Below are 26,052 nucleotides of genomic sequence, written 5' to 3' on the forward strand. Positions count from 1 at the left end.
TAATGATTACTTAAAGGTCTCTTCCAACGTTGATGATCCTCTGATGATTCCACGGCTCTATCCCCTGTAACTACGGTTTAATTCTAACCTTTTCCATGGCTCAACCTGTTTCAATAGTGCAAGGATCTGCATACTCGTCTCCCTGGGCAGCTGTTTGGCATTGCCAGTAACTTTAGAACAACAGTAACTTTAATTTTTCCATGATACTTTATGAGTACTGGAGAAGCTTTTTCACGGGATACAAACAATTATGAACTGCAGCAGAGAAGCCTGTTAAAGGCAGGTGACTCCCTTGTGCAATTCAGTAAGACACCAATCAGCTTTCCACCACCAACAAGATTAATTACAGAGAGAACTCAGTCTATTACCCTAAAGAGGCTAGTCAAAATGCAAGGCTAGGGTAGAAAAATGTCCATAATCATGCAGAGAGAATTTGTATTAAAAATCTCTATTTTGTGCAGAGATATGCAATAATTTTCTTTATTTAACGCAACAGAATGTCTGTTCTTTTATGTCTGCTTTCTTTCCCAGATTCAAACACGTTGCCATCCAGTTTGTCCATATTGTGTTGGATCTTCAAATGGGACCTACTGGCCCATTTAGGTAGAGGTCTGCTGAATGCAAGTTGCTAAATACAAAGTTGATACAAAGCTAGCAGTATCAGAAGTGCTATGGACAGATGATACATATTGCATTGGCTGACGCTGTTTTGAAAAGGGTTAGAATTTACTAAGTACCATCAGTTCTTTTTTCAGCAAGCATCAGCCCTTACAGAGGTGGATAGTATCAGAGTTAATCCTGATTAGTTTATGTTGTTAAGACTAAATCTATATCTCACCTGATAGGTGAGAATAGATGCTCATTTTTATCATCGGCAAATAACAGCCTCAGCAAACTCTGAAGGTGGCAGAGGTAATATAATTAGGAAACACTGAGGATGGGTCTAAATTTGGGGTGAAAATGGGATCCCTTGAGCAACTATAAGGAAAATAAAAAGTTTAGCAGAGCATGCTTAGGCATACAAACTGTTTTAAATTAACAGAATTAGCAGAACACAGAAGCTAACTGGGCTGTTGATAAAAAGATTTGTAACAGTATTTGAATTTATGTGCTCACAGACTTCAAATTCTGCTGTCAAAAAGGGGTAGTTTAAAAAGGCCCTTGAGCCTATCAGGGGAACCTCTAGGGGAATGCCCTGGAAAAGTCTGCACAGGCTTCAAGAATGCCTCACTACCTGGAATCAAGACAAGTTAGCTTCTCTTATGGTCCCCCGCAGCACTAAATTAATCTATCCCTATAAACTATAGGTCACTGCCCTTTGCCCTGCCCTTGTACCATCCCTGTTTCCTCAGATAATTGGCCCCCTGGCCCCATACTTAACTCAAGACACTGCAGTGATTTTTTCATTTGTCCCTGGACTTCTCCAGTGTGGCTTGGCAATAAACCTTGCTGGAACTCTATACAGAAGAACCTTTCTGTCTTTCTTCGCTGACTTATCTGTGGTGTGTGTAACTGTGGGTTTAGTGACTGTCTGTACCTATCCAAGTGGCTTTCTCAGAAGATACTGGGAGAGGTAGCAGCATTCACCATTCAGTTCCATGAGACTACAGTAGTTCATACTTTAATTAAAACTCTTTTTAATGTGTTTTGTACAGACCAACAGTGGGATTATGAACACTGCAAATTTGTATTTGCAACTGGAAAGCCTAGAAACAAAACTTCCCACCAAAACTGAAACCTGAATCTCTACAGTGAACAAGCATCAAAGAAACACTATAAGAATAGGACATCTGACGTTCTGATATTCTGCAGGCTATTAACAGCTGCATATGGTATCTTGTTGCATTTAATTTCAGTCTATTCGGTACACATTTTGAAAAGATGCGAAACATCTACTGTTCCTAGATTTTTGATTTGTTGATAGTTTAAGGAGAAAGAAGCAAATGATCACAGCATATAGCAATGGATAACATTCAGCTAAGAAGCTTAGCTAAGTACTTTTAACCAAAAAAATTCCCACAATTCGAACCAGCAAGTTACATTTTCTAAAGCATTTGGAATTGCCTCTGTAGTACTGATCTGTGATAAGTCTCCTCCAGTAGATTATAGTGTGTTACATTACAAAAAAGTCATCGCATCCAATGATTCATGCACATATAGTTCAGTGTACAGTGCTTTTAATGAAAAAGGTTTGCAGACTGAAGTTAGTCTATTTCTGGCTGTAGCCTGAACACAACTGAGTAATTTACACTGCTTAATTAGGTCCTGATATGAGCAAGGTGCATCATAGTAACAGACATTATAGAAACCTTGCAATAGATTAGCCTGATTTATCATACTGTAGTCTTCTTTTATTTTGGAAAGTAGAGCAGTTGGTGCTAACAAGTCAGTTTTGACTCCTGATTTATTTCCTTAGGAAGGCATTTTATAGTTGTCTTGAATTTTCCTCTAAGTAGATCCCAATTTTTTCCACTTCATAAAATGCAAGCCATGCCTAACACTGCTTTAACATGAGAGGCGATTGTCTGCTGTTGGCTGTTCTTTCTAAAAGCTTCCTTTCTATCTTATGAAAAGATGCCAAAATAATCGTGTCATCTACTAAGAAACTTTGAATTCTTAGTAGAAGACAAAACTTCAAGGGGCTCTTGAAATCTCTCCAACATACCTCAGCTATTCCCTTGATGAATGAAATCAGGAGCCCTTAGCACACAGATCTCAACTTATTCAACATTTACTGCTGTAATAGCAAGCCAGCTCCCAGCTGTGTGCCAGGCATGTACTTGCTTTCAATGGCCTCTGGTCTCAAAAGATGGTACACTGTGGACCTCAGGTCTGGCGTATTTCCTCACTACAGGTATAACGTTCTTTCACTGCAAAAGGAACTTCATCCCGTTGGCATTCCTAAGGAATTCTTACTGATAGTCCCAGCAGCAGATTGTGCAGTACTCTTACATGCATTTGTGTGTTTATGCATATGCATGCTGACATGAACCACAATGGCATTCTAAACAGCGCCATTTAAAACAAAAGCAATTCTCCACTCCCTGTTTCCTCAGATGATGCTAGATCATGGAAGGGTTGGTATCACAGCATCCTGTAGCAGCATGTATCTTTCTATCCAAAGAGTCCTGGCCTGCTTTGTTCATCTCACCTAACACTTAGTGCTGCAGTCCCCAGAAGGAATTTTTTGCTGTGCCTCACCGCTTCTCCGTAAATATAAGTGAATTTCTGTAATATCTTTTAATATACCATTTCCTGGGAGTTGCAAGAGTATGTTTATTAATATAAACATTAATTTTTGGTCTGGGAAATTCATAACAATTTTCACGTAAAGAGAATCAGTAACAGAGCAATCCCACAATAATAAAACAAAAATATTAAGACAAGTATAATTTCTTAAAAGAGCACAGGTACAAACAGTTGAAGAGCACAACATTAGAAAGCTGAAGCTTCAAGAACAATTGTATAATAGGCAACAAAAATTCAACAGACAGGCACATGATTTCACATTGTTTCCTAAAGGTGGCTTCTTAGATGCTTTCCCATAAAGGGGTTCATCTATTAAGCACTGTAAATCACAAATGGTTTGTTGGGCTGCCTCATATATGAACCTCAAATGGATCAAATCAGAAAATGTGACTCAGGTCATGATCAGGACTGTGAGGGTATTTATTTGGAAATCCATCCAAAGTGTAACTGTGCAAGTATACAACTAAGGATCGGAGAGACAAAGGTTGCTGGAAGCAGTGTAGTAAGTCAGTTCAGGTAAGCTGGAGCAAAACAAAAGTTAAGAGCTCTTGGTCACAAAATTCTTCATGTCTGGCATAGGCTGGTATCATGTGATATGGAGCTCATGTGCCAGAAGTTTGCCTTTTTCCCCGTTTTCTGTTCTGTTAGTCTAATGAAGAACATAACTTAAACATTGACCCTCTTCAGTTCATCTTACTTCTAAACCCAACTGTAACATTTGCACTAGTAGTAAATAGTATTTCCCTTTTGAGCTGAATATCTTAGATCTGCTGGAATAGACTACAAAGTAATATCTTCCCTTTTAACAGTCACCACAGTTATGAAGTTAAAGCTACCTCATGAAACTTGACTTTAAATTTTTGTAGTTTACAACAGAGTATTTCAGTTGTAAAGGACCTGACCACTTCTGGACTGACCAAAACTTAGAGCCTCTTGTGAAGGACATTCTCCAAATGCCTCAAACACTGACAGGTAGGGTACATTGACCACCTTTAGGAAGCTTCTTCAAGCTGCTGCTGCTCCAGCTCTCCTCTGGATGTAGATTGCTCTCCCGCTCTTCAAGATGACCATTTTTTTAATCATCTAGATTTTACAACATAGAGTAAGACACCTGCTATTAACTAGCAGGGTATTCTTGTCCTTAAAAAGTAAAAAGTCAAGTTAAAGGTTTCTCTAGAAGTTCATGCCATTTTACAAGCTGCAAGGAGTGAAGCACAACATCCACATGGCAGGTAGAGGTTCTACCCCTCAAAAAGTCACCTAGTCCTAGGGTTAAAAGAGATTAAGAGCCATGAAAGTTAAGTTTCAAAAGGAAGTGGAGAAAGCTGATGAAAAATTTCCTTACCACGCTGTTTGACAGCAGTTAATATTAACTAATAAGCTTGTGAAATGCACTGTTGAACTTAAGAGATCTCAGGGCCCCTCATGTGCTGAAAAAAACCCACAGTCAAGAAACAGACTAATCATGCTGAAACACAGAATGTGATTGGGGTGGGTGTCAGAGTTCACAGTCACTAAGTAACAGACATTTCCTACCTTTCTGTCTGGATGACCTGTAAGCACTGATATGGTTTGACTTCTTGATGATCTATTTTTATCTGAGTAATGTCAGGACTCCTTGCCAAGTTTTGTCCACTGATCACTTCAGAAAAGCAGTCCAATGACAAACATTGAAAAAAGTTTTATTTGCTCTGTATCTTGCAATAAATCAAGTGTAATTAATCCACAGTATTTTCCCAAGTATAGTCTGTCATGAAATATGAACAGAAGCATCTTTTTTTTCTGCATACACTGTCTTCCAAGTGTTAAGAAAAAAATATTATAACAGATTAAGAACAAACCTACAGCATTCTTTTACTTTAGCTGGTTCCGATACAGAGGCATACTTTTTTATTTGAGAATCAACTCCCAGAGACTTAGCTAATTGCACAGCATTTGTATCATCACTGATTAGTGTCCCAAGAGCCACAAGCAGTCTAAAAATGGCTTCAAGATCTTGAACAACTTCCATAACTGTGCTGATTACTGATAAACATTGAGCTTTGCCCTCAATGTTGTTGACTTTATGTAAACATACAGCATAGTTCAATGTCAGTGTGGCCAATGCAATGTGGATGTTCTTATTATTGCCTGATTTAGTTTCTATTGCTTGTGTCATTATTTCATCCCTCTGTTCCATCATGAGCTTCTGGCCTGCATGGCTGACAAAGCAATTGCAAAGAGCTCTAAGTGCCAACAGCTGATTTGCTTGCTTGCCTTTAGGATTCAGAAATTTAAGGAGAAGGATGATAAATTGTACATGCTCCTTTTCACTGCAGAAGTTTTCATTCACAGTGGGATGCCTGACAGACAATCTAAGAATGTCTAGAGCTGGAAAGACAATATCTAAGAAACAAAAAAAAAAAATTCAGTATTAATACTGCATTATATGTAAATTTATCAGTGAGCTTCTTTCAGATGCAGACCTTCTTAGACCTGCAGGTTTGGGAACAGACTGTACTAGTTTCATATATAAGTAAAGCATACATTTTTTTACATTCATGAAGACAAATATTGACAAATCAATTCTAGTAACACTTCAATTATCATAAAAAAATCCATAATGCCTGATGTAGGATTAACATAGTGCTTTGCAGAAAATCTTAAAATCTTTTTTAAAATCTCTAATGGATAACACTGAAGGCAAGCACAAGATATGGTAACTAATCCAAAAACGTCTCTGAAAGCTGAAAGTTCAGTGACTGAATGCTCCTACACAGACAGCATCTCCCTTTGTCCTCATTCCATAACTTAGAGCATAGTATTGCTACAAAATGGCTTACAGGAAAAGAAAATAAAAAATATGTCCTCAACCGATGAGTTGAAAATCATCATAAGGAAATTGAACTGAAAGCTTGTAGTGTCCTTCCTTTCCCAAGTTCTGAATATATCTGGTTCCTTGGATATACTACTGGTATCCCAATGCTTACAACCAAATCAAAGCTGAACCTGCCCACTACTTAGAGAGGTTTATCCTGCAGATATGCAGAATCTTCAGAATTAAAGCTCAATAAAGAACAATACAAAGAGTCTGGAAAGTATGACATTGGCCATCACCAGCTCCTCATTATGCCAAACAGTTTAATTAAGTGATATTATAAAATGAGCATGGATTTTTAATACTAAGATGTTCCTCCTGTTAGTAAATCTTCAACTGCAATTTTAATAAAGCAGTTCATTTTAACCATGCTTAGATATTTGTATATGCCAACAACTGTTTTTTCCAGAATGTGTTGTAATAACCAAAATACCTTTTCTCATTCATCAGCACTGACAATACATTATTAAATGTATTTGTATCACCTCTACTCACATTCTTCCTGCATGTCATTTCACTAATGCAGTTTTGATCATACAGCCTAGTACCAGTAACTTCTTCTCTACCATGTTAAACAGGAGCTACTTTTGATTTCTTTTTTTTGCCCATAATTTATCTCCACAATTTTGTCTCTCATTTGGTAACATCTTAAGATGCCAAGTTCACACTACCTTACTCTATGTCCTGACAACTGATTTTTATATCAACTTTCTCCTTTACGTTTATTATTGTGCCAATAAAACCTGACAACCAAGTATCAAATTTGCCCTGAAGCTGACCACTGCTGTTAGCACCTTTTAGTCATCCTGGGTTTTCTATGTGGGCTCTCAAGTCTTTGGGACAGGCTCAATGCAACACACAGCATGACAAGTTTTTGTTGTTCATGGTGAAGTACTGATGATATGACCCATAAAACAATTGCAAGAGTTTACCTTCTGGCCAGTTAATTGCTCTCCATAAAGTCTGAAGTTGCTGTGCTGTAGGTGTTTCCGCAGAGCTGTTGCACGTTGCAGACAGCAACTTTTCTAAGATTATCAAGTCATCTTCAGTAAGCTTATGCTCTTCAGCTGCACTGCCATTAAGTTCCTTTAATTTGCCTGTAATACAAACAGAAGAAACACACCTTTCCAAAAACAGACTTCAAAAATTGAGATCTCAACTGAAATGCCAAAAAAAAGCACTTCATAAACGAGTAACAACTATTGCAATTGACCGGTTTTTTGGGGGCCAGATTTTTAAACATTTGTTCCAATTTGGTAATTTCAAATTTTAAGTTCTTAATTATCACAATGATTGCTATTATTAATTCCGCTTTAACAGTACAACACAAAGATTCAGAATTTGTAGGAATATTTCAGAAAATGCCTACATAAAGCTAAAAAGGCAGAAAAGAGTCATAAGAACATTAGAGCTTTCATAACTGAAATACAATTCCTTTTTGCTCTTTTCTCTTATTAGGTAGTAAAAACAAGTATGTTCTTAGTGTGGTCACAACTTTTTTATTTTTACTTAAATCACGTGATCATGTTTTGCTTATGACTCGTGCTATATTCAAACTGCAGTGTGATTTAAAAATCCAAGTATTAGGTTAACGTAATGGAGCTAGCACTAAGGATAGTTTTTTTAAAAAAGCTCAGTTAGTCAAGTTACTTCAAAAACATTTTAAAAAGCATCCTTGACGTTAAAACACTAACCCAGTATTTGTGTAGGATTGGCCTGGTCAAAGGTGACAGCATCCTTCTTCGGAAAATAAATATTTTCAACTTTAGCTGCAGTTGACTGATAGGCACTCATTCCTACAGAAAGGCAATACAGAGCATTCAGCAGTGTACCAAGGTGTCTCACATAGAATGATGTTCTAGCAGTAACTCTCTACTGCTGGATATTGCTCAGAAAAATAACTTCTGAAAAAACTGAGTATCTATGCAAATAGCTGTCATCCCTTACATTATTTTTACATTCAAGGGTTAAAACTGAAAGCGATACCATCACAGTGTTCCCCCTCATTTAAAAATTTACAAGTTGAAATTATTAACAGTAATTTCTTAATTATGTGAACTAAATACATAGTCAATACATAGTCACAGTAATGGCTATTGTAGTTAACACATAAACATGGCAAGAGTATTGTCAGAAAAAAATCCCTTCTGCCCCTGAAATCTTGTACTTTTATTATTTTCATAATGGAAGCGTTTACGTATTAGAAGATTTGCAGACATAACCAAGTTATGGCACATCCAACAGTAGCCTGAAATGTCTTTTTTTAAGGAGCAATAAAAAGCTTTTATCATCACCTGTAACGACTTCTTAAACTTGCAGGTCATTTAGTGCCTGACACTGTATAATGCCCATTAGCTATATATCAGTTTCTCTCATCAACAACCTAACTACTGGTAGGTGATCAATAATCCTCTCAGATTATTATAGATTTTAAAGCTTGTGTGCATGATTCCTGCATCTAAATGAAGTATCTGTTATTCCCATTTCATTAATAGTTTCAGAGAATAAACAGGTTCAATCTGCTATTGTTAATAAAGTATGATTTGCATCAATGCAGAATTCATGTCAGAGAAACAAAAAGAAACCAAAAGATCAAAAATGCTTTTCACTGGTGGACATTGTCTCTTACCTGTAAACGGATCAACCCCGCCCACTGGAGGTGCTGCATTTGATGCTGAACCAGGAACATAGCGACCAGAACCTAACAAAGATGTTAAGTTTTTAAACACCACCACCAGTAAAGAGGTAAGCTATATCTGTATTTAATTACTACTTTTGAAACAAGACTATTAAAAGAGACTATTCTGTACTAAAGGAATTACAAAGTAGTGTTCAACACTTCTTTAAGAATTAAATCTATGCCTGTGCAAGGCGGCTGGTGATGATGGCATTCAGAAGCTAAGTGAGCCCACAGCTGGGACACACAAGTGTCATGATCTCTGGCACCCACATGTGCAGAGATCAGCACAGTAGATATTTTATCCATAGTAAGTTCCAGCAGCAGGGCACACTGCCCTGGCCTTGACTCTATTTGTGCCTGGGCCATGAGTGGTCTCTCCTGTGGGAGGTGGACTTTCTTCCACTGAGGCCTCAATGAGGCCTCCATCTGCAGAAACCACAGAGCTGCAAAAGCCAGGGAGAAGAAACAGCTGGACACAGAAAGACTGTCAAGATGAGGAATACTGAAGGCTTTGAGTTTTTGTAACGGCACAAAGGCTTCTGCTCTACCTGTAGGTCCGCAACTGCAGAACAGTTGCAGGCAGTGAGTACCCTGGCACTGGTGAGGACAAACACCCAGCAGTGATGTGTTAAGAGCCAGCTGAGACTGCACCTCATGTCTGCAAAAACAGGAAAGGCAAGCAGCAGTGATGGGAAGCAGAGCAACCTCCCGCATGGTAGGTTACTCTGCATAATGCATAGGGCTGGTAACTTGGGAGGTGTGTGTCAGCTGGGGGCAAGGATTCAGGGTATCACAGAAACACTGCCAAGCCTTGCCTGGCCTTTAGACTGTTACCCTGCTACTCTTCCACATGGTCATCAAGGGTTTTGTCAAGGAGGTCCTGGAGGTTATCAAGTCATTAGAGAGCTCTGAGAACAAGGATGAAGAGTGCAGGGTGCTTCTTTCGTACTCTGAACAAAGCAAAAATGCTTGAATAGAAATGGACTCATCAAGCAGGCAAGCAACTCACTGCACAGCTGGTTTTGCAGATAAGAAATTGGCATCAGGGGATTACAGGAACCTCTCTGAGGAGCAAGAGCTACTAATCAGGGATGGGGTAAGTCTACCAATGCAGGGCTGGAACTGGGAATACTTTTGCAAACAAGGTTGCTGAACTAGTGAAGAGCACTTTACAATAGCTGTACCAGTAAGGACCAGAATCTAAAATACAGGGTGGATGGTACCAACAAAGATCATGTAAAAAACAAGTAAAAATGAAAACTACTTCTATGAAAATAGCTAATCTTGTGTGGTTCACGCATATGAAGTCTGGAAACACAAAAAGCTTAGGTCCTTACCCTTCTGCTGGAGAGTGACATGAGGAAAATCTGACAGCAGAGGGCTCCCCTCTACTGAACAGATCTCTGTATGCTTTGCAGGGGCAGAGCCCACCTTACCAGGCTGCTCCACACTATTGCCCAGAGAACTGCAAGAAACAGCTGTCTGGGGCTGAACACGGAATGCAACAGAACACAACTCAAATGCGTATCTTAAGTGCTAGCCAGACAGATATGAATCTTACATTACCTGTAAATGGGTCTGCCCCAGGTATTGTACTCGATCCAGATGAAGAGCCTGGAACGTAACGTCCAGCACCTACTCAAACAGCAAGAAAAGCAATGACTATCAAACACAGTGTAATGTTACTAAAATCCAGAGAGGGGTAACAAAGCTGGTGAAAGGCCTGCAATACCTATCCTATGAGGAGCAGCTGAGGCAGCTGGGGTTGTCCAGCCTGGAGAAGGCTCAGGGGAGACCTTACCACACTAAAATTCCCTGAAAGGAGGGTGTAGCCAGCTGGGGATTGGCCTCTTCTCCCAGGCAACCAGCGAGAGGAGAAGGCACAGCCTTAAACTGCACCAGGGGAGCTTCTGGTTGGGCATGAGGAAGAATTTCTTCACAGAAGGGTGATTAGATATTGGAATGAGCTTATCATAGAGGTGGTGGAAGTGTTTAGGTGAAGACTGGATGGGTGGCACTTAGTGCCACAGTCTAGTTGACATGGTGGTACTCAGCCACAGGTTAGACTCGTTCTCAGACGTTTTTTCTAACCTAATTACTTCTGTGATAACTGCAGCTCTCAGACAGAGTTACATATAACCTGACAAGAGCGTATTCCCATTTCCAGTCCCTTGAAAGGAAAAGATTTAACTCAATTATTTTAATGCTGTTTTCTTCCTAAATTCATCTTTGTGAAATGAATTTAGTTAGTTTGTTTCGTAAATGTGGCAAGCAGGATTTAATTGATTAACATGGTTTAGCTTATCAGTAAACAACATGCTCTAGTTCCACTTCCTGCCTGAAAAGTAACTTATGTATTTCACTCAATTTTGATTAATTTTCTGGCTAAATTTTTGTATTTTATTAATTGCCTTAACAGCATCTGGCACTTCTTGTATGAAAACAGGTTCTTTCTTTCACTGGAAACAAAGACTAGACTGAAAAGTATAACTGGTTTGATTAGAATTTTGCTGAAGATTTTTCTTCTTTTTCTTATTTTTTTTCCTAGAACTATCTGTGCCTTAGCCCTCAATCATTTAAGGATATGAAAGTATCTGTAGAAGAAGTTCAAGAGCTACAATTCTGAAATCTGCCCGGGCAGACAGTTCTTTGAGGTTCAGTAAGACCAAGTGCTGGGTCCTGCCCTTGGGTCACAACAACCCAGTGTAGAGATAGGGCGGGGGGGGGGGGGTGGGGCAGAATGGCTGGAAAGCTGCCCAGCAGAAAAGGACCTGGAGGGCTGGTCAACAGTAGTTGAACATAAGCCAGGAGTGTGTCCAGGTGGCCAAGGAGGACAATGGTACCTTGGCTTTTATCCCAGCAGGACCACGGCTGTGATTGTCTCTCTGTACTTGGCCCTGGTGAGGCCACACCTCAAATCCTGTGATCAGTTCTGGGCCCCTCAGGACAAGGATATATGTTAATGTGCTGGAGCAAGTCCAGAGAAGGGCAACGGAGCTGCTGAAAGGTCTGGAGCACAGATCTTATGAGAAGCACCTGAAGGAACTGGGGGTGTCTAAGTTTCTGTAGGAAGCTGCAGATGGACCTTACTGCTCTCTACAACTATTTGAAAGGTATCAGGGTGGGGGTCAGTCTCTTCAGTCAGTAACAAGTGACAGGATGAGAAGAAATGGTATCAAGCTGCATCAGGAGAGGTTTAGAGTAGATGATATTAGGAAAAAGTTCTATACTGGAAGGGTGGTCAGGCATTAGAATAGGCTGCCCATAGGAAGTATCTGAATCATCATTCCTGAAGTATCCAAAAAACTATGTGGATATGGCACCTGGGGATACAATTTAGAGGTGAACATGGAAGCGGTGACTTAATGGCTGAACTCAATATTCTTAGAGGTCTTTTCCAATCTTAATAATTCTATGATTCTGTGACAGTGGTGGATTGAAAACTGACTGAGAACTGAAAACTGAAACAACCAGAGAATGGTGCTAAGTGCAACAACATCTACTGAAAGCTAGCCATGGGTGGCGTACCCCAGGGGTCAGTACCGCATCCAGTCCTGCTCCACATCTTTGCTAATGATGGTGTGGAAGATCAGTCAAGAGTGTATCCTCAGCAACCATGAAGACACAAAAATGTCATCATGTAAGTTTACAATATTTACCTGTAAATGGATCTGAAAATTGATTACTTGTACTCAACAACGTTTGCCCCTTAGTGTTGTCCATAATAAACTTGGCCACCTGATCCAGAAACATAGGATTTAGGTCATTCTTTTGCAGGAAGTTGTATGCAGTCAGCCAAGGATCATCAGTGATGTTATATGGCAGTTTGTAGGAAGGCCCATTTTCATTTACATCAATGGTGAAAACATAGTCATATTCCTTTAAGCGGAATAAAAATAAAAACATATTAGAAGTCTTCCAGCATTTCTCACATAAAGATGTATTAAATGCAGTCTAACAGTGGCCCAGACCTAAGCCTAAAACCTTAAAACACTGCTACTTCTGTAACATATCAGTAATACTCTCCTGAGAGACTGCAAGTAAATGTTTGCTGATTTAAGGTAAACACTAAACATTACTTAGCAACAGCCAAAACATCACTGTGTTGCATCACTGTTGCTATACTAAATCCAAAACACACTGCACTCTACCAGCTGCTAAGAAGAATACAAACTCTGTCCCAGCCAAACCCATAATAGACTTTAACCTGTATTTTCCAGAATTCTCTGCTCAAGAAGAGCAGAGTAAAACAACACATCATGATAATGTGTGTATAAAAATATCACAAAATAAAGATGCATCAGGTCACTCTCCTGGGTACCTCTGGCTCCCTCCATAGCTATAGAGTGAACAGATGCCTCAAGAAATTTCAGTCTTAAAAGTACACTTCTAATGCTAACAAACTATTTTCTAATGTTTCTTTAAAATCTTTAAGAGTAAAAATCAGTATCTTGGAGGCATTTCTTCTGTGGTGGCCCCTGACAAGCTTTTCTGTGTATATTTCAGAGACGGAAACATTTTTCAGTTTACATAGTTTCAGGTCAGCTTACCTGTCTTTAGGTTCAATAGATACTACAGAGAAGTGGTACAGAAGGCCTGGAACCTAATATTTTAGGTAAGCCTTGCATTATAAATTATAAAGTTCATTTCCTTTGGGTAAACTAACTTCTCAAGGTATTAATAATAAATACAATAGAATTTGAAAATTTATCTACTAACGGTTTTAACTTTCTCCAAAATAATTAGTGTCCATTGGCTTGCTCATTTTACAAAATGTGTTTTGTAAGCAAAAAAGTAAATGATACTTATACTTCTATCTCTGAAAACAAAGATAACAAAAAAGTACCTGTTTTCTAATACAGGTATTCTTCAAATACCTGTTTTCTAAATTATTTTATTATTATTTTATCTGAACAAAGACCAATTACTTAGGAAAGAATGAAACAAATTAAAGTTTGAATATACCTTTCCTTCAAATAAAACTTTTCCAGATGTTTGTTGTGTGGCTCCAGAAGAACCAACAACATCACCGATCTTTATCCATCTTCCTTCACTAACACTCCATTGATATGCTTCTACTTTCCCATTATCTTTAATAAGCCGTGTCTGTCCATCTCTTGTTCCTGTACGCAGGAGTTCAAACAATTTCAAGGATATGATTTACTTTAGGAGAGAAGAATATTCAAATGGTGCTCAGCATTAAAAATTGAAACACAGTTCAACAACACCTGAAGCAACAACACAGAAATTAAGTAAATACGTGTCATCATTTAACCCCACATGGCAACTAAGCACCACGCAGACACACTCATTGGCCTTGTGGTTGGCATGCAGGAAAGAATCAGATTAATAGAAGTGAAAAATTTGGGGACTGAGATACATTTAAAAAGGTAAATCAAAAACTATATGCACAAGCAAAGCGAAACAAGGCATTCATACACCACTTCCCATGGGCAGGCAGGTGTTCAGCTGTCTCCAGAGGAGCAGGGCTCCATTGGGCTCAACAGTACCTTGGAAAGACAAACGCCAGCATTCCAAATATCCTTTCCCCTTCCTTTTCCTTCCCCTACTCTATATGCTGAGCATAATGCTGAATGGTATGGGATATCCCTTGGGTCAGCTGGGGTCATCTTTCACAGCTGTGTCCCCTCCCTGCACACCCCCAGTCCTCTCTGGTGGGGTGGGTGAGGAGCAGCAAAGGCCTTGGCTCTGTGTAAGCCCTGTTCAGCAATAACAAAAATTCATCTCAAACATACTGCAGCATGTCCTCTTTTCAAAAGAATCAGTGAAAAGACAGTAGAGCAAAATTAAGCCATCTCCTTCAGTAATCCTTATTGAAAAGCATTAAAGCCTTAAGTTTGGAAACCATCAGAAGGTTCAATATTTCAAACCAAGATTTGGAAGCATCTCTAACATGACAGAAGTACAATAATTTACCAGGATCCTTAAGGTGTTCTCTTCCAGGAAGATCATCAGCACTGATATCTCCTAAATCACCGGTTTTAGGGTCAATGGATGCTTGGGCAAGCTCATTTTCAAAAGCTTGAATCTCCTCAGCACTTGCTGTACGTTCCAGGGACTCTGTAAACACCCTTATGATTCCATCACTGAATGGAGAGAAAACATTCAAATAGAAATACTATTTTAAATATCACAATGACTGCATAAATTCTAATGATGACTTATATGTCACAAGAAACCATCACTACTTCTAACTACCCCTCCCAATTATTGTTATGAAAGGAATTCACTCTCATATTAAAACAATACAGAGAAGGAATTGAGCAGGAAACCAATATGCCTATCAAAAGGGTTATTTGTACCATGCTTACTAAGTTTATTCTTAAATCTATTAATGATTTACCACATTTCCCAAGAACTTGTTCTACCTCTGTGAATGATATAAAAAATACTTATTGGATGAAGTGTAGCACATATTTAAACCCATATTTAATACACACATACTTTGATGGCTTTTTTTTTAAATATAAATGAAACTGACTTCCAAAGTGATGCTAGCAATTTCTTCAAGGACTGTCAGATTTGCATCTACAAATATATTGAAAGTAAACTTTGGATACCTTGCACCAACTACGATGTCACCATTGTCTAAGACACAGCAGCACCATACAGATTGAGCTGGGAGTCTGATTGTTTGAGCGCATTCCCCTTTTTTCCAGATTCTAAGAGATCTATCCTCTCCAGTAGTTACAAAATCTAAAAATAAAAAAAAATATAAAAAAACTTTTGAAGTATATTTTTAGCATACTGTGATACTAGATTCTGAAACCAGGCATCTAAAAATCACAACAGTGAAAGAACCTCTCTGCAATTTAGTACTTCTCTCAATTATAAGTAGAGAGCAAAAGGAAAACCACTGTTCACTTGTCTTCTCAAAAAATCTAAAGTGTATAAATTGCAGATTAAGCAGCCAGACAGTGAATGAAACTGTGACCAAGACAAAGAAAGACCCCTTCATCCTTTAAAGGGCTTGAACAATTTTGTAATTATCATACTTTCATCTGGCACTATACTTGCATAGGTTCACATTTGTTTCAAATTGATTTTTGGAAGGTAAGCCTGGTTTATCAGAAAACATACATAAAGCATTTTCAAAAGTCTACAAACTCCTCAATGAGGTATTTTAAGGCACAGAAGGTCTACAATATATGCATCAACTCATATACATGCACTCCACCTGCTGAACAAACATGCAAATGTCCCATACACCATACAGAGGTCACAGACTTGGAACTTCTTCTGTAACTAGCTCAACAGTTAGTTCAGAACCTCTAAATCTCTAACTCTGAAAACAAATGAAATTAAGCCTCATACATAAAACTCTTAACCTAATCTACATAGAATGCATGTTGTGAATGTGATGTACATCTAAATTTACATTATCTCAAAGTGGAATGCCACACATTACTATTTTACTACTCTGCAACAACATTGAAATACAGGTGGCAGCTAAGACAATAGTTTTGTCTACTGCTTCATCTAAGTTTTACTTAAGCCTTCAATTGCCAGAGCAATCTTGACAGTGGTGCAACTTGGAGTCAATCTAGTCCATCTAGTCAATGTATTTTTTTATCTATTTACCCTACATGTAAGAAAAAAAATAAATGCTACTGGTGTTCCTTAGTTGTGGTAGCACCACAGAACATCAGAACGCACACCCTGCCATTTCATTTTGAAGAATGTTGTGTAACAGTCGAGAAGGAAGCCTACCTTTACATCGAGGGAAGACAGAGATGCTGTATATATAATTTGTATGTCCATAATACACCTGCAGACACTCGCCAGAGATCTGCCATCTTCGAACACTAGCATCATTAGCACAGGAAAGGAACTCCATTTCACTGAGAATAGCTAAACCTCTCACACAATCTTCATGCCCTTTACAAAAGGAAGAGAAAATTTTATTGCAGTTATTGTCTCCATTAGGAGCAGTATACCACTTCTGTACTGCTCACATCCAAATCCAGGCAACAAATCTTTGTGGGAGCAGTCAGAAAAAAAACTTAATTGCTCGCAATTCTCTGAAAAGAATCTTATTTTTTTTTAGAAGTCATGTGGCTTCTGGGCATACAAGTACTTTAAGACTTTAAAAATCCTGCCTAAATATTGGTCAGTTTATTCATGTTTTTGTAAGATTTTAATGTTTGCTCTCTCTTGACAAGAACAGATCACACCAACGAAATTATTAACTGCAGCAACATTTACCAGTGAATGTTCTTTCACATCTGCCTGCCTTCCAGAGTTTTATAGTTTTGTCAGCTGAACCAGTCAACATTAATCCCTGTTCAGGAAGTATCTTCACTGCCCATATTGCAGCTGTGTGACCCTGCAAAAAACCCAACATTGTTAAGACTTGTTAGAATGAAATTCAGAGTACTTACTGCATATTCATGTAGAGGAACTTCATACCTGTAATGTCATCATACACCTATCATTCAACCAGACTTTTGCTGTTGTATCCCATGATCCACTTAATAATGTGCCAAATTTCCCAGACGAAAGGCTGCAAACTGGAATGAACATTCAAGTCAGAACTGACAAGTACTCTGCACTGCCACAAATCTTATGCCAGCAATTTCAAGAGATTCATTTAAGAGGATTTATTCAGTATTAATAGCATATTCAGTGTTGAGAAGTCTAAAGAAGTATTAAGTGAACTGTAGTTGCACTGCAATCTAGAAAGAAGCTGTTTAAATTCTCAATTTTTAACCTAAAAATTGAAATATTTTTTGCCACTCATTTTTAAATTTCTTAGTCACAGATCTCTTCTCTTGGACTAGAATGTGACGACAAGCAGGTTAGATAACTAGTTAAGATACACAATTAATGCAAATATGCAATTTTTAAGAAAAAGGAAAGTTTTGTCTACAGGTATTAATTTATGTCTTCAAGAAGTTATTTCATATGAAAAATATTCAGCTCACCTTCTTGGAAGGCAAAATACTAGCACCAAGAAACTGTGGTGACAGTCAAAGATTTAGTAGAAAGATAATGTGCAAATGCTCCAGTAACACATTGTAAAGCTCTATATTTAAAGCATAAATTAATATTAAATACCCATCTAAGTAACAAAATGATTACAGGATGTTTATTGAGGAAGCTGATTTTTTTCTACTTATATCAGCTTTGACAAAAACAATAATACATGAAGAACTAACTGCTTACTGAAAGTGTAATTCTTGATAAAAGGGTAATCATTCTGTGAATTGCCAGGAATTCAGAGAGAGTGAAAGTTCAAACATTCATCAGGATAAACCTGAAAGTCCTTGCAGTGAATTAAGATTATAAAATCCTATTTGCAGAGGCCATAATTAAACAGTTTGCTACGTTATATACTAAATAAATTGAGTTTTATAAATTCTATTTAATTTCTTCTCAAATGAATCATATTTAAAAAAACTCCAAAACACAATTACTACTTACCTGTGTTTTTATGACCCTTAAGGATATAAAGAGGAGCTGGGTTGTCAACTGTGAAAATGCAAATATTATGATCATTGCCACCAGTTGCAATCAGCCCACGAGGATAGAGGTCACTTGGAGGTATGATGCACACACAAGATACAAAATTTGAGTGGCCACTCATACAGTGCATTTCAGTAAAACCCCTGTTGAGACTTAAACACAGGAGATAATCAGTTTAGAATCATGACAAAAAGAGTACTTTGAATAGATTACAATTCTTGAATTAATAACTATGCTCGCCTTGTGCTGAATAAGTACGATGGATGGCCTAAAAAGAATGAAATTTAAAAATTACATCCCAGAATTCCTCCCCATTAAACAATAATAGAAATTTCCACTTATTTTCTAGTGCAATGATAGGCCTGGAAGGACTTTTGTTTTTTTCTAGCTCATTGACAAACACTATGCCAAATTTGATCACAAACAGCTACAGTTTGTCTTCATGGCATCTTTTTCTGTCTGAAAACTCAAATGTATATCCAAGTACATGCTAAAGTAAGACCACACAAATGAAGCTAATTGCCTCCCAAATGTATTCACTGGCTCTTCTTTAGGAGCACTATAGAGGAATGAATACAAGTTAAACAGATCACAACTGACTCGACCAGCACCCTTCTTTCTTCACCCTGAGCCAACCTCAATAGTTACAGCATGAATATGAAAAAGCTACTTATTCCCATAGAATAAATATGCAGGTTGGCATGCTGTGTGCTTGTTTTTTTTCCTGTGTTTGTTCCCACAGCCTCAAAAAACACAACCTATCATATGATATCACACCGATATCCTTCAAACCCTAATGCTTGACAAGCTTGGAATATGTATAGAAATCATGATACTGTTCTAAATTTTAAAACATTTTCTCCCCTTAAGGCATATAGAGCTAATGAAGGCAGCATCCCTCCTTGGGAAAGCTAACTAAAACAGCATACAGCAGTGTGCTCACTCACTGAACCCTGACTACTGTAGCCCCTGAGCCTTCAAAATGGAGAAGAATAATCAATATCAATATTATAAGCTGATACAAGTAACTGATGTTTTCTTCCTCACAAAGTTCTCAAAAACTATGGGCTAAAACTAGAATTCCTTTCCTGATGCAAACTTTTGTGCAATCTGGCAACTTCTTTACCTTGTGATAAGACCCACTTAATAAGATTAGGTTTTCTTCACCCCAGTTGTAGTGTTCCAGAGATCAATATGTAAACATTCAGCAAATTTACCAATTATTTCTATTTCACATGAAGGCAATGGGAAGAATATTCATGCCTAGGAACTTCAGAATACAGATCATAATATAAAACTATAGTCCGGGGAGGAGGCACATCCTGTAGCTTCCAGCAATATCCCACATCTCCACCATCTGCTATACACATTGCTTAGCAGTACTGCTTCTGGTCAAGGTAATATGCTGAAAAATTCACTTTGTGAATTCAACCACACAAATTCAGTAGGAGACAACTCTGTGTAACATCAGTATCAGAAAAATGAATGTTGGGGTATTTTTCCTTTTTCAATGTCTTTGTGTATTTGATTTTCTGTACAGTTTTTTTGTTCACATACCATTTTACATTTAAAGAAGCTTGCTTAGCAAGGGTGAGAAAGAATGTTTTTTTTAAAAAAACTTTCAAACACACTGCCTTACTGACAAAATCACAGCATGGTTATTACCTAGCAGGATAACTTTAGCACTGAATATCATGAGGTGGAAACAACATTATTAATACCACTTAGAAAAAAAGATGCCTAGAACTATTGACATTCTTTCCATTTCCAAAGCATGCTACAATATCGATGTACAGCAAACCACTTAAAAAGATAAACTTCCCCCAAAAGCAGGCATGCGTAAATTAGGCCTGCTCAGCCTGGAAACGAGAAAACTGCATGGAGACCTCATAGCAACCTTGCAGTATCTAAAGGGGTCTACAGAGAAGCTGAAGAGGGATTCTTCCTCATGGACTGTAGCGATAGGACAAGAAGTAATGAGCACAAATTGAAAGAGGGAAAACTTAAGTTAGACTTTAGGAAGAAGATCTTCACTGTGAGGGTGATGAGGCACTAGAACAGGCTGCCCAGAAGTTGTGCATATCCCATCCTCGGAAGTGCTCAAGACCGGGATGGATAGAGCTCTGAGCAACTGTTCCGGTGATAGATGTCCCTGCCCGTGACTGAGGGACTAGGGCTGGATAATTTTGAAGGGATCCCTTCAAAACCCTTAATGGGATTCCATGCAAGTGACAATGGCTCCCACCGCCCGTCACCTCCCTCGGCTCCGCCGATTCTGCCGGCAGCCCCTGAGGAGGACTCGGCTGCAGAGACTAACTCGGCGGGGCAGGGGCGGAGCCTTCCACGCTCTGCCTCCTCCGGAGCACCGGCTGGAGCGCCCAGCCCGGCCCGCCCAGCGTCGCGGCCCAGCACTCACCCGTCAGGGGCCCAGAGCCGCGCGGTTCTGTCCCGCGAGACGGACACGAAGCCGCCTTCCGGAAAGAAGCCACGGGTGAGACCCCGCACGTCCTGCCCATGCCCCAGCAGGGAGCAGCGCAGCCGGAACGTGCTGCCCTCACCCGCCATGGCGGCAGCGCCAGCCTGACACAGCACCGGCCGCGCCGCCGGAAGCCACGCCGGAAGTGCCGTCACAGGGCGCGCCGCTGGGCCAAAGCGAGGCTTCTTATCCCGGCAGGCACCGCGCTCACACAGGCGATTGTGCCGCCTTTCTTCTCTCGCGAGGCCCTCTGGGAGTCGTAGTCTTCGGGAGGCACAGCAGGTTGGAGCGAGATTTGTGGCCATCGCGATATCCGAGCGGGTGGTTGCCGCGATACGGCGGCGCTGCCAGCGGGTTGATGGCGGCTGAGCGGCGCGGTGAGGGGACCGGGGCGCTGGCTCTGCGCTGCTGTGCGGTTGGGATGGGCCTTTTCGGGGGTAGCAAAAGTTGCCGGGGTTTGTCAAATATAGCGCATTTGGGATCGCTAGTAGTGGCGGGCGATGGCTTACGGACCCTCTGTAGATAACCCGAATGAGTATTTGGATCAGTTGCTCGCTTCCAGTTTGTTTCCTTACAGATTTTCATTCAGATATTGAAATAATAAATGCCACAAGAATGAGAGCTCACTAAGTACTGAAAAGAGACTGCTGCCTCAGCTTGCTCTTGGACTTTTCGTGGTCCTTCCTGAGCCCTGCCGCTGTGTTGTGCCATCCCGTAGGAAAGTACTCTGCAGATTACTAATGAAACCAAAAACAACCCTCCTCTAACATTCGAATAGGAGTTATGCTTTAAAGGGTCGGTCTCTCACAGTTTTAAGGACCTTGTACAAATCAAGGGATGATTTCTCTTCTTCCCAGAGAGAAGTTAAAGAGGAAACGAATATGGCCAGCAGTAACAGACCACCCACAGCTCGTTCTGCTTCAAGAGCAGGAATAGGGCTGACCTCTTCATCAAGACCTGCCTCTTCATCGAGGCCTGTGTCTTCATCAAGGACTCCGTCAGCAGGCAGAATAGGAACAGCGGTATGTCAGAAAATATTAAAAATTAATTTATTATTAATTTTGATCTATTTAGATTTTTTGTCCCTTTTTTTCCCTAATCTTTTATTTTTTTAATACTACCACGACTAGAGTGAGGAGAAGTTCTTTCTTATGAAGAATTTAAGATTTCAGTTTTGTATGAAGTTTTTCTAACCTTGTCTGGAGGGGGTCAGGGACATCCAGCATCCAGAGTTCACCTGGGAGACCTAAATAGCATTAATGTTGTGAGTAGATGGAACAGTGAACAGCTGCTCAAAGGTAATCCCTTACCTTCTACAGAATATGTTCTCTTGAAGTTTTGCTTCCCTGAAGAAATGTAAATACTAAAAGATTGCTACGGAAAGAGCATAGAGACTAACTGAAGTTTTAAACTGCTTTGGCAATTGCTAAGGATAATACAGTAATAATTCAGACTTGGTAGGTTTTTAATCTGTTTTGTTTTGTTTTGTTTTTTTAATAGATGCCTCCTAGTACGGCAAGACCCAGTTCTCGTGGTGGTTCTTTGACTCCTGGAGGAGTTTTATCATCTCAGATTAAAGTTGCAGACCGTCCAGTGACTCAACAGGGATTAAGTGGAATAAAAACTGCAGTGAGAGGTATTTTAAACTGAAAATAGCCCTCAAGATGTCTGCAAACATTTTGAAAAAATATTTTGTTTTTTAGAGGAAAGTTTTTCATCATTGTATAAATAGCAGAGCAAAGAGCTGTGATTAAAAAGAAAAGCAAAAAAAAAGAAAATTAAGATATTTCTCCTTCTGTCATTGCTCTTGGCAGCCAAAGAAGATAAATATTTTTCTATAAATGACCTGTCTTTAAAAATAATTCAAAATAACAAGCTTTATTGTGATTTCTTCCATTGCTACAGAATACTTAAAATACTCTATTATGTAGTAAATATTCATATATTTGTATTAGTAATGTTTATCTTCACAGCAGTCTAAAAAGTACCTTTTTTAAAGTTAGATAATAACTATTCAGGAATACTAATTTTTTTTTTTTAATGTAAATTTTGCAGATTGTTTTCCTGATTTACAGTTCATCTAAATCAGGGGTTTTATAAACAAAATATCATATTGCTCTCTTTCATAATCTCTTATATTATATCTCTTTTATCTTTGTCTCTTTTATCTTTTTAGGTCCTCAGAGACAGATAATGGATAAAACATACTACCTTGGGGTACTGAGGTACGTCTTAGCAACACATTTAATGATCTGTTCCCTTTCAGACACAGTGTTGAAGCTTGACAGTGGCATGCAATAAGTGGTGTTCACTTATAATGAACTTTTATAAGAGTGCTGCTCTCAGAGTGAAGGTTATTTTGCGTACAGATATTCTGTAGGAAGAAAGGAAGTAGATTCCCTGGAGGTTTTGTTGTTAGACTTGCTAAGTGAAAATGCTCTCTCACAGCATTACTAAGGGGAGGCTGAGTGATTCTGAGCTTCGACCTCCAATGTTTGTTAGGTCTGATAGCTCCATTTGTAAGAAGTAGCATTGCAAACTAACATTTTTATTGTACATTTGGATTATGTACTCAGCTAGCACTTGCAAAGGCAAGATCTTGCGCAAACTATTGCATGCAGGATTTTATCGGTTGCTCATATTAGTTTTGAATAATTAGTTCTAAAATATGTCATTTTAAATATGGATGTTACCCATATTTTGTGAAATTGCACTTTGTTATTTTTTTCTTTCCACATCTGTTTTACCAGCAAAGACAAAAGGCTAATTAAAACATTTTATTTTGTAACAACATTTTCCAGCAACTACTTAGGACTTTTTCTGATATGACCATTTTGCTTTTTTCCACACTTACTTCTTCTTAGAAATGCTGACTTGAAACTACATGCAGTGTGAGAGATACCAATTACAAATCTACAGCAAAATATATTTACTGTTCTAGCTGTGCTTTAGTTGTGCATCCAAATGTTAATGATTCTTTTTACTTTATTTTTTTCAGAAGTAAAATAAATGAACTTACAACAGAAATTAACAAGCTGCAGGAAGAAGTAGAAATTTACAAGCAAGAGAAATCTGTCTATTTGTCCTATGAAAAACGGTGAGATGCATTGCAGCTAATGCAGTGCTAACTGTCTAAGTCACAAGATTATTTTCATTTAATGGGCAGGCTTCAAGGAATCAGTGAATAATTATTTTTTCATTATTTTATTTTTACATATACAGATATTACCATTTGAAGTTTGACTTTTTGTTTCATATTTAGGGCAGAGGTTTTAGCTGGTGAAATCAAAGATCTTCAAGGTCAACTAGCAGACTACAACATGGTATGATGCTGTCAAATTTTGATACTGAATGTTCCCATTTATTCTCTTGCTTACTTTGTACTGCTTTTGCTTTATTCTGAATAATTTTTTGGCATTTCTATGTAAAAATGTACTGGTTAATACTGCCTTTATTCAGTTATTGGAAAGGAAGGAATTGGAAACAGGGGAAAACAAAAAGTGTTCTATAAAATTAGGAGAAGCGACTGCATACAGATTTAAGAAATTTGTCTTGTGTAATCTTTCAATGCTTAAAATAACGACATATAATGATGATTATTTCTAAAAATTATATGTGACCTATTCAGATTCCAAAATCATGGGTTTTTTTCCGTTTGCAATAAGCAAAATTTACTGTATTTTCATTAACCCTTTGATTTTATTTTTTTTTTTTAAGAAAAGGAGAGCAGTAACATATTGGAATTCTGTCTTTTTTCAGGTTGTGGATATACTTAACACCAGTACAGATATGGCAGAAGCGATCCGTGATTACAATATGGTAAGAATTAGGATATTTTCTGTGCTTTAACAGTGAAATGATGTGTTACTCTCTTGGTGCTCTGAATGTGTGACATATCTAAAAAAGCATAGCACTGACTTAAAACTTGGCCATTTCTTTGAATTAAATTATTTATGGTGCTGGCAAGATGCTAGCAGTATGACAATTGCCTGAAGTCTTGTGTTAACAGCCCCATGATAGTTTTGCATGTTTTAAGTTTGAGTGTTAATTTTTTTTTTTTTTCATTTTTTGGGAGCACAGAGCACTAATCTTAGGAGAGGCAAATTTAAGCAGGCTCCACAGCCTTGAAAAGCTTCCTGTTCTTCTGGACATTAAGTTCTCTTTTTTTCTTCAGCCTTTTAAAATGTCTCCAATGTAAAAACTATTAAATACATCTCTAACATAGCCACCACAAAAATCAAAGAGTTTTGTTCTTCCTTTGCTTTCCTTATTTATTTTCTAACACATCCTCTTTAGTGTTAAGGTGTGAATGGCATTATGCATATTTTATTTCTTATGATCAATTTTTCCACAAACAGAAGAAACCACTTTCAGTAAAGGTTGTTTTGATAAGTTGAAAAATGGCCTGAATATTTCTTGGTCAAAACAACTTTTTTTTTGCTTGAGTTTGATTGAATAATAAAGATACAATGTCTGTGACATAAAGAGAAGAATGCTTTTCATCCCATCTGTGTATCTTTAAGCAGTATATTGCTAAGTGTTTCAGGAATAGATCCCACAGAAATAGTAAGTGAACCAATTTGTTTGGAAGTATTTTAAAGATGTATAATTTTTTTTTTTTTGGGATGTTGTTTAATGGTGGACTTGTCAGGGTTAAGTGTTGAGCTTGATGATCTTAAGAGGTGTTTTCCAACCTATGTGATTCCATGATTTATTACAAACTTGATTGTATTTCTTTTGTTTTTTTTTTTTTAAGTTAAAGGTTCAGAATGACCGAGACGCTCAGAGTATAGATAAAATTTTCACAGAAAGACAAGCGTAAGTACATTAAATGTATGTTTTTCATCTTTGAATAACTCAACTTCTCATAACTCAGCTTGGGAAATTGAGGTGTTACCCCTTTCCTTAACAGTGCAATCCATATCACTAGTGATACCTGAACAATTTCAAGATGATACAATAGTGCCAGGGTGCAGCTGGAGTTCCTAGTGTTAAACTCTAGTTATTTCTCTGAAGATAATTCCATGCCATCCAGGAAGAGTTAGCTGACAGTGGAGACTCCTGTCTTTTGGTAACCTGCTGTCAAGTTTTGGGAGTTTTGTTGTGGAGTAGCAGAGTGAAGAAACCAAGCAGGAGTGGGAGCTAGACCTTCTCCTGGCTAGTAAGTAAGGGTTGAGTAGAGGGAAAGGTGAGGTTGGTGACATGCTTGCAATAAGAATTTGTAAGCTGTGGGAATGGCTTGTGTAGTGATAGGCTCAGACGGTGAGTTCTTGAGATAGTTAATTTAGGCACAAGGGAAGTGCA

The 26,052-nt window shown here is 38.4% G+C and overlaps 2 protein-coding genes across 5 annotated transcripts in view; one reads left to right on the forward strand and one right to left on the reverse strand.

The window, feature by feature from the left end:
* Positions 1-4,915: 4,915 nt before the first annotated feature.
* On the reverse strand, positions 4,916-20,849 carry PLAA (phospholipase A2 activating protein). Of its 3 annotated transcripts, XM_062512799.1 has the most exons (14): positions 20,689-20,849; positions 18,231-18,424; positions 17,217-17,317; positions 17,013-17,133; positions 16,518-16,685; positions 15,368-15,503; positions 14,724-14,893; positions 13,752-13,909; positions 12,446-12,665; positions 10,353-10,421; positions 8,736-8,807; positions 7,801-7,902; positions 7,039-7,203; positions 4,916-5,634 (listed from the first exon to the last, which is right to left on the reverse strand). In XM_062512799.1, exons 1-14 carry the CDS (start codon positions 20,835-20,837, stop codon positions 5,069-5,071), a joined length of 2,391 nt encoding a protein of 796 aa, XP_062368783.1. In that variant the 5' UTR covers positions 20,838-20,849; the 3' UTR covers positions 4,916-5,068. The 3 variants fall into 3 exon arrangements, with proteins under 3 accessions (XP_062368783.1, XP_062368784.1, XP_062368786.1); XM_062512800.1 differs by lacking the exon at positions 8,736-8,807; XM_062512802.1 differs by lacking the exon at positions 7,801-7,902.
* Positions 20,850-21,629: 780 nt separating this feature from the next.
* IFT74 (intraflagellar transport 74) overlaps positions 21,630-26,052 on the forward strand; it is a 37,064-nt gene continuing 32,641 nt past the window's right edge. For both annotated transcript variants that reach the window (XM_062512832.1, XM_062512833.1), the window contains exons 1-7: positions 21,630-21,770; positions 22,249-22,384; positions 22,925-22,973; positions 23,747-23,845; positions 24,011-24,071; positions 24,508-24,567; positions 25,505-25,566. In XM_062512832.1, coding sequence (XP_062368816.1) covers positions 21,630-21,770; positions 22,249-22,384; positions 22,925-22,973; positions 23,747-23,845; positions 24,011-24,071; positions 24,508-24,567; positions 25,505-25,566 — 608 coding nt within the window. The remainder of the gene's footprint in view (positions 21,771-22,248; positions 22,385-22,924; positions 22,974-23,746; positions 23,846-24,010; positions 24,072-24,507; positions 24,568-25,504; positions 25,567-26,052) is intronic.

The sequence above is a fragment of the Cinclus cinclus genome, chromosome Z (assembly GCF_963662255.1).
Source record: "Cinclus cinclus chromosome Z, bCinCin1.1, whole genome shotgun sequence".
Lineage (NCBI taxonomy): Eukaryota > Metazoa > Chordata > Aves > Passeriformes > Cinclidae > Cinclus > Cinclus cinclus.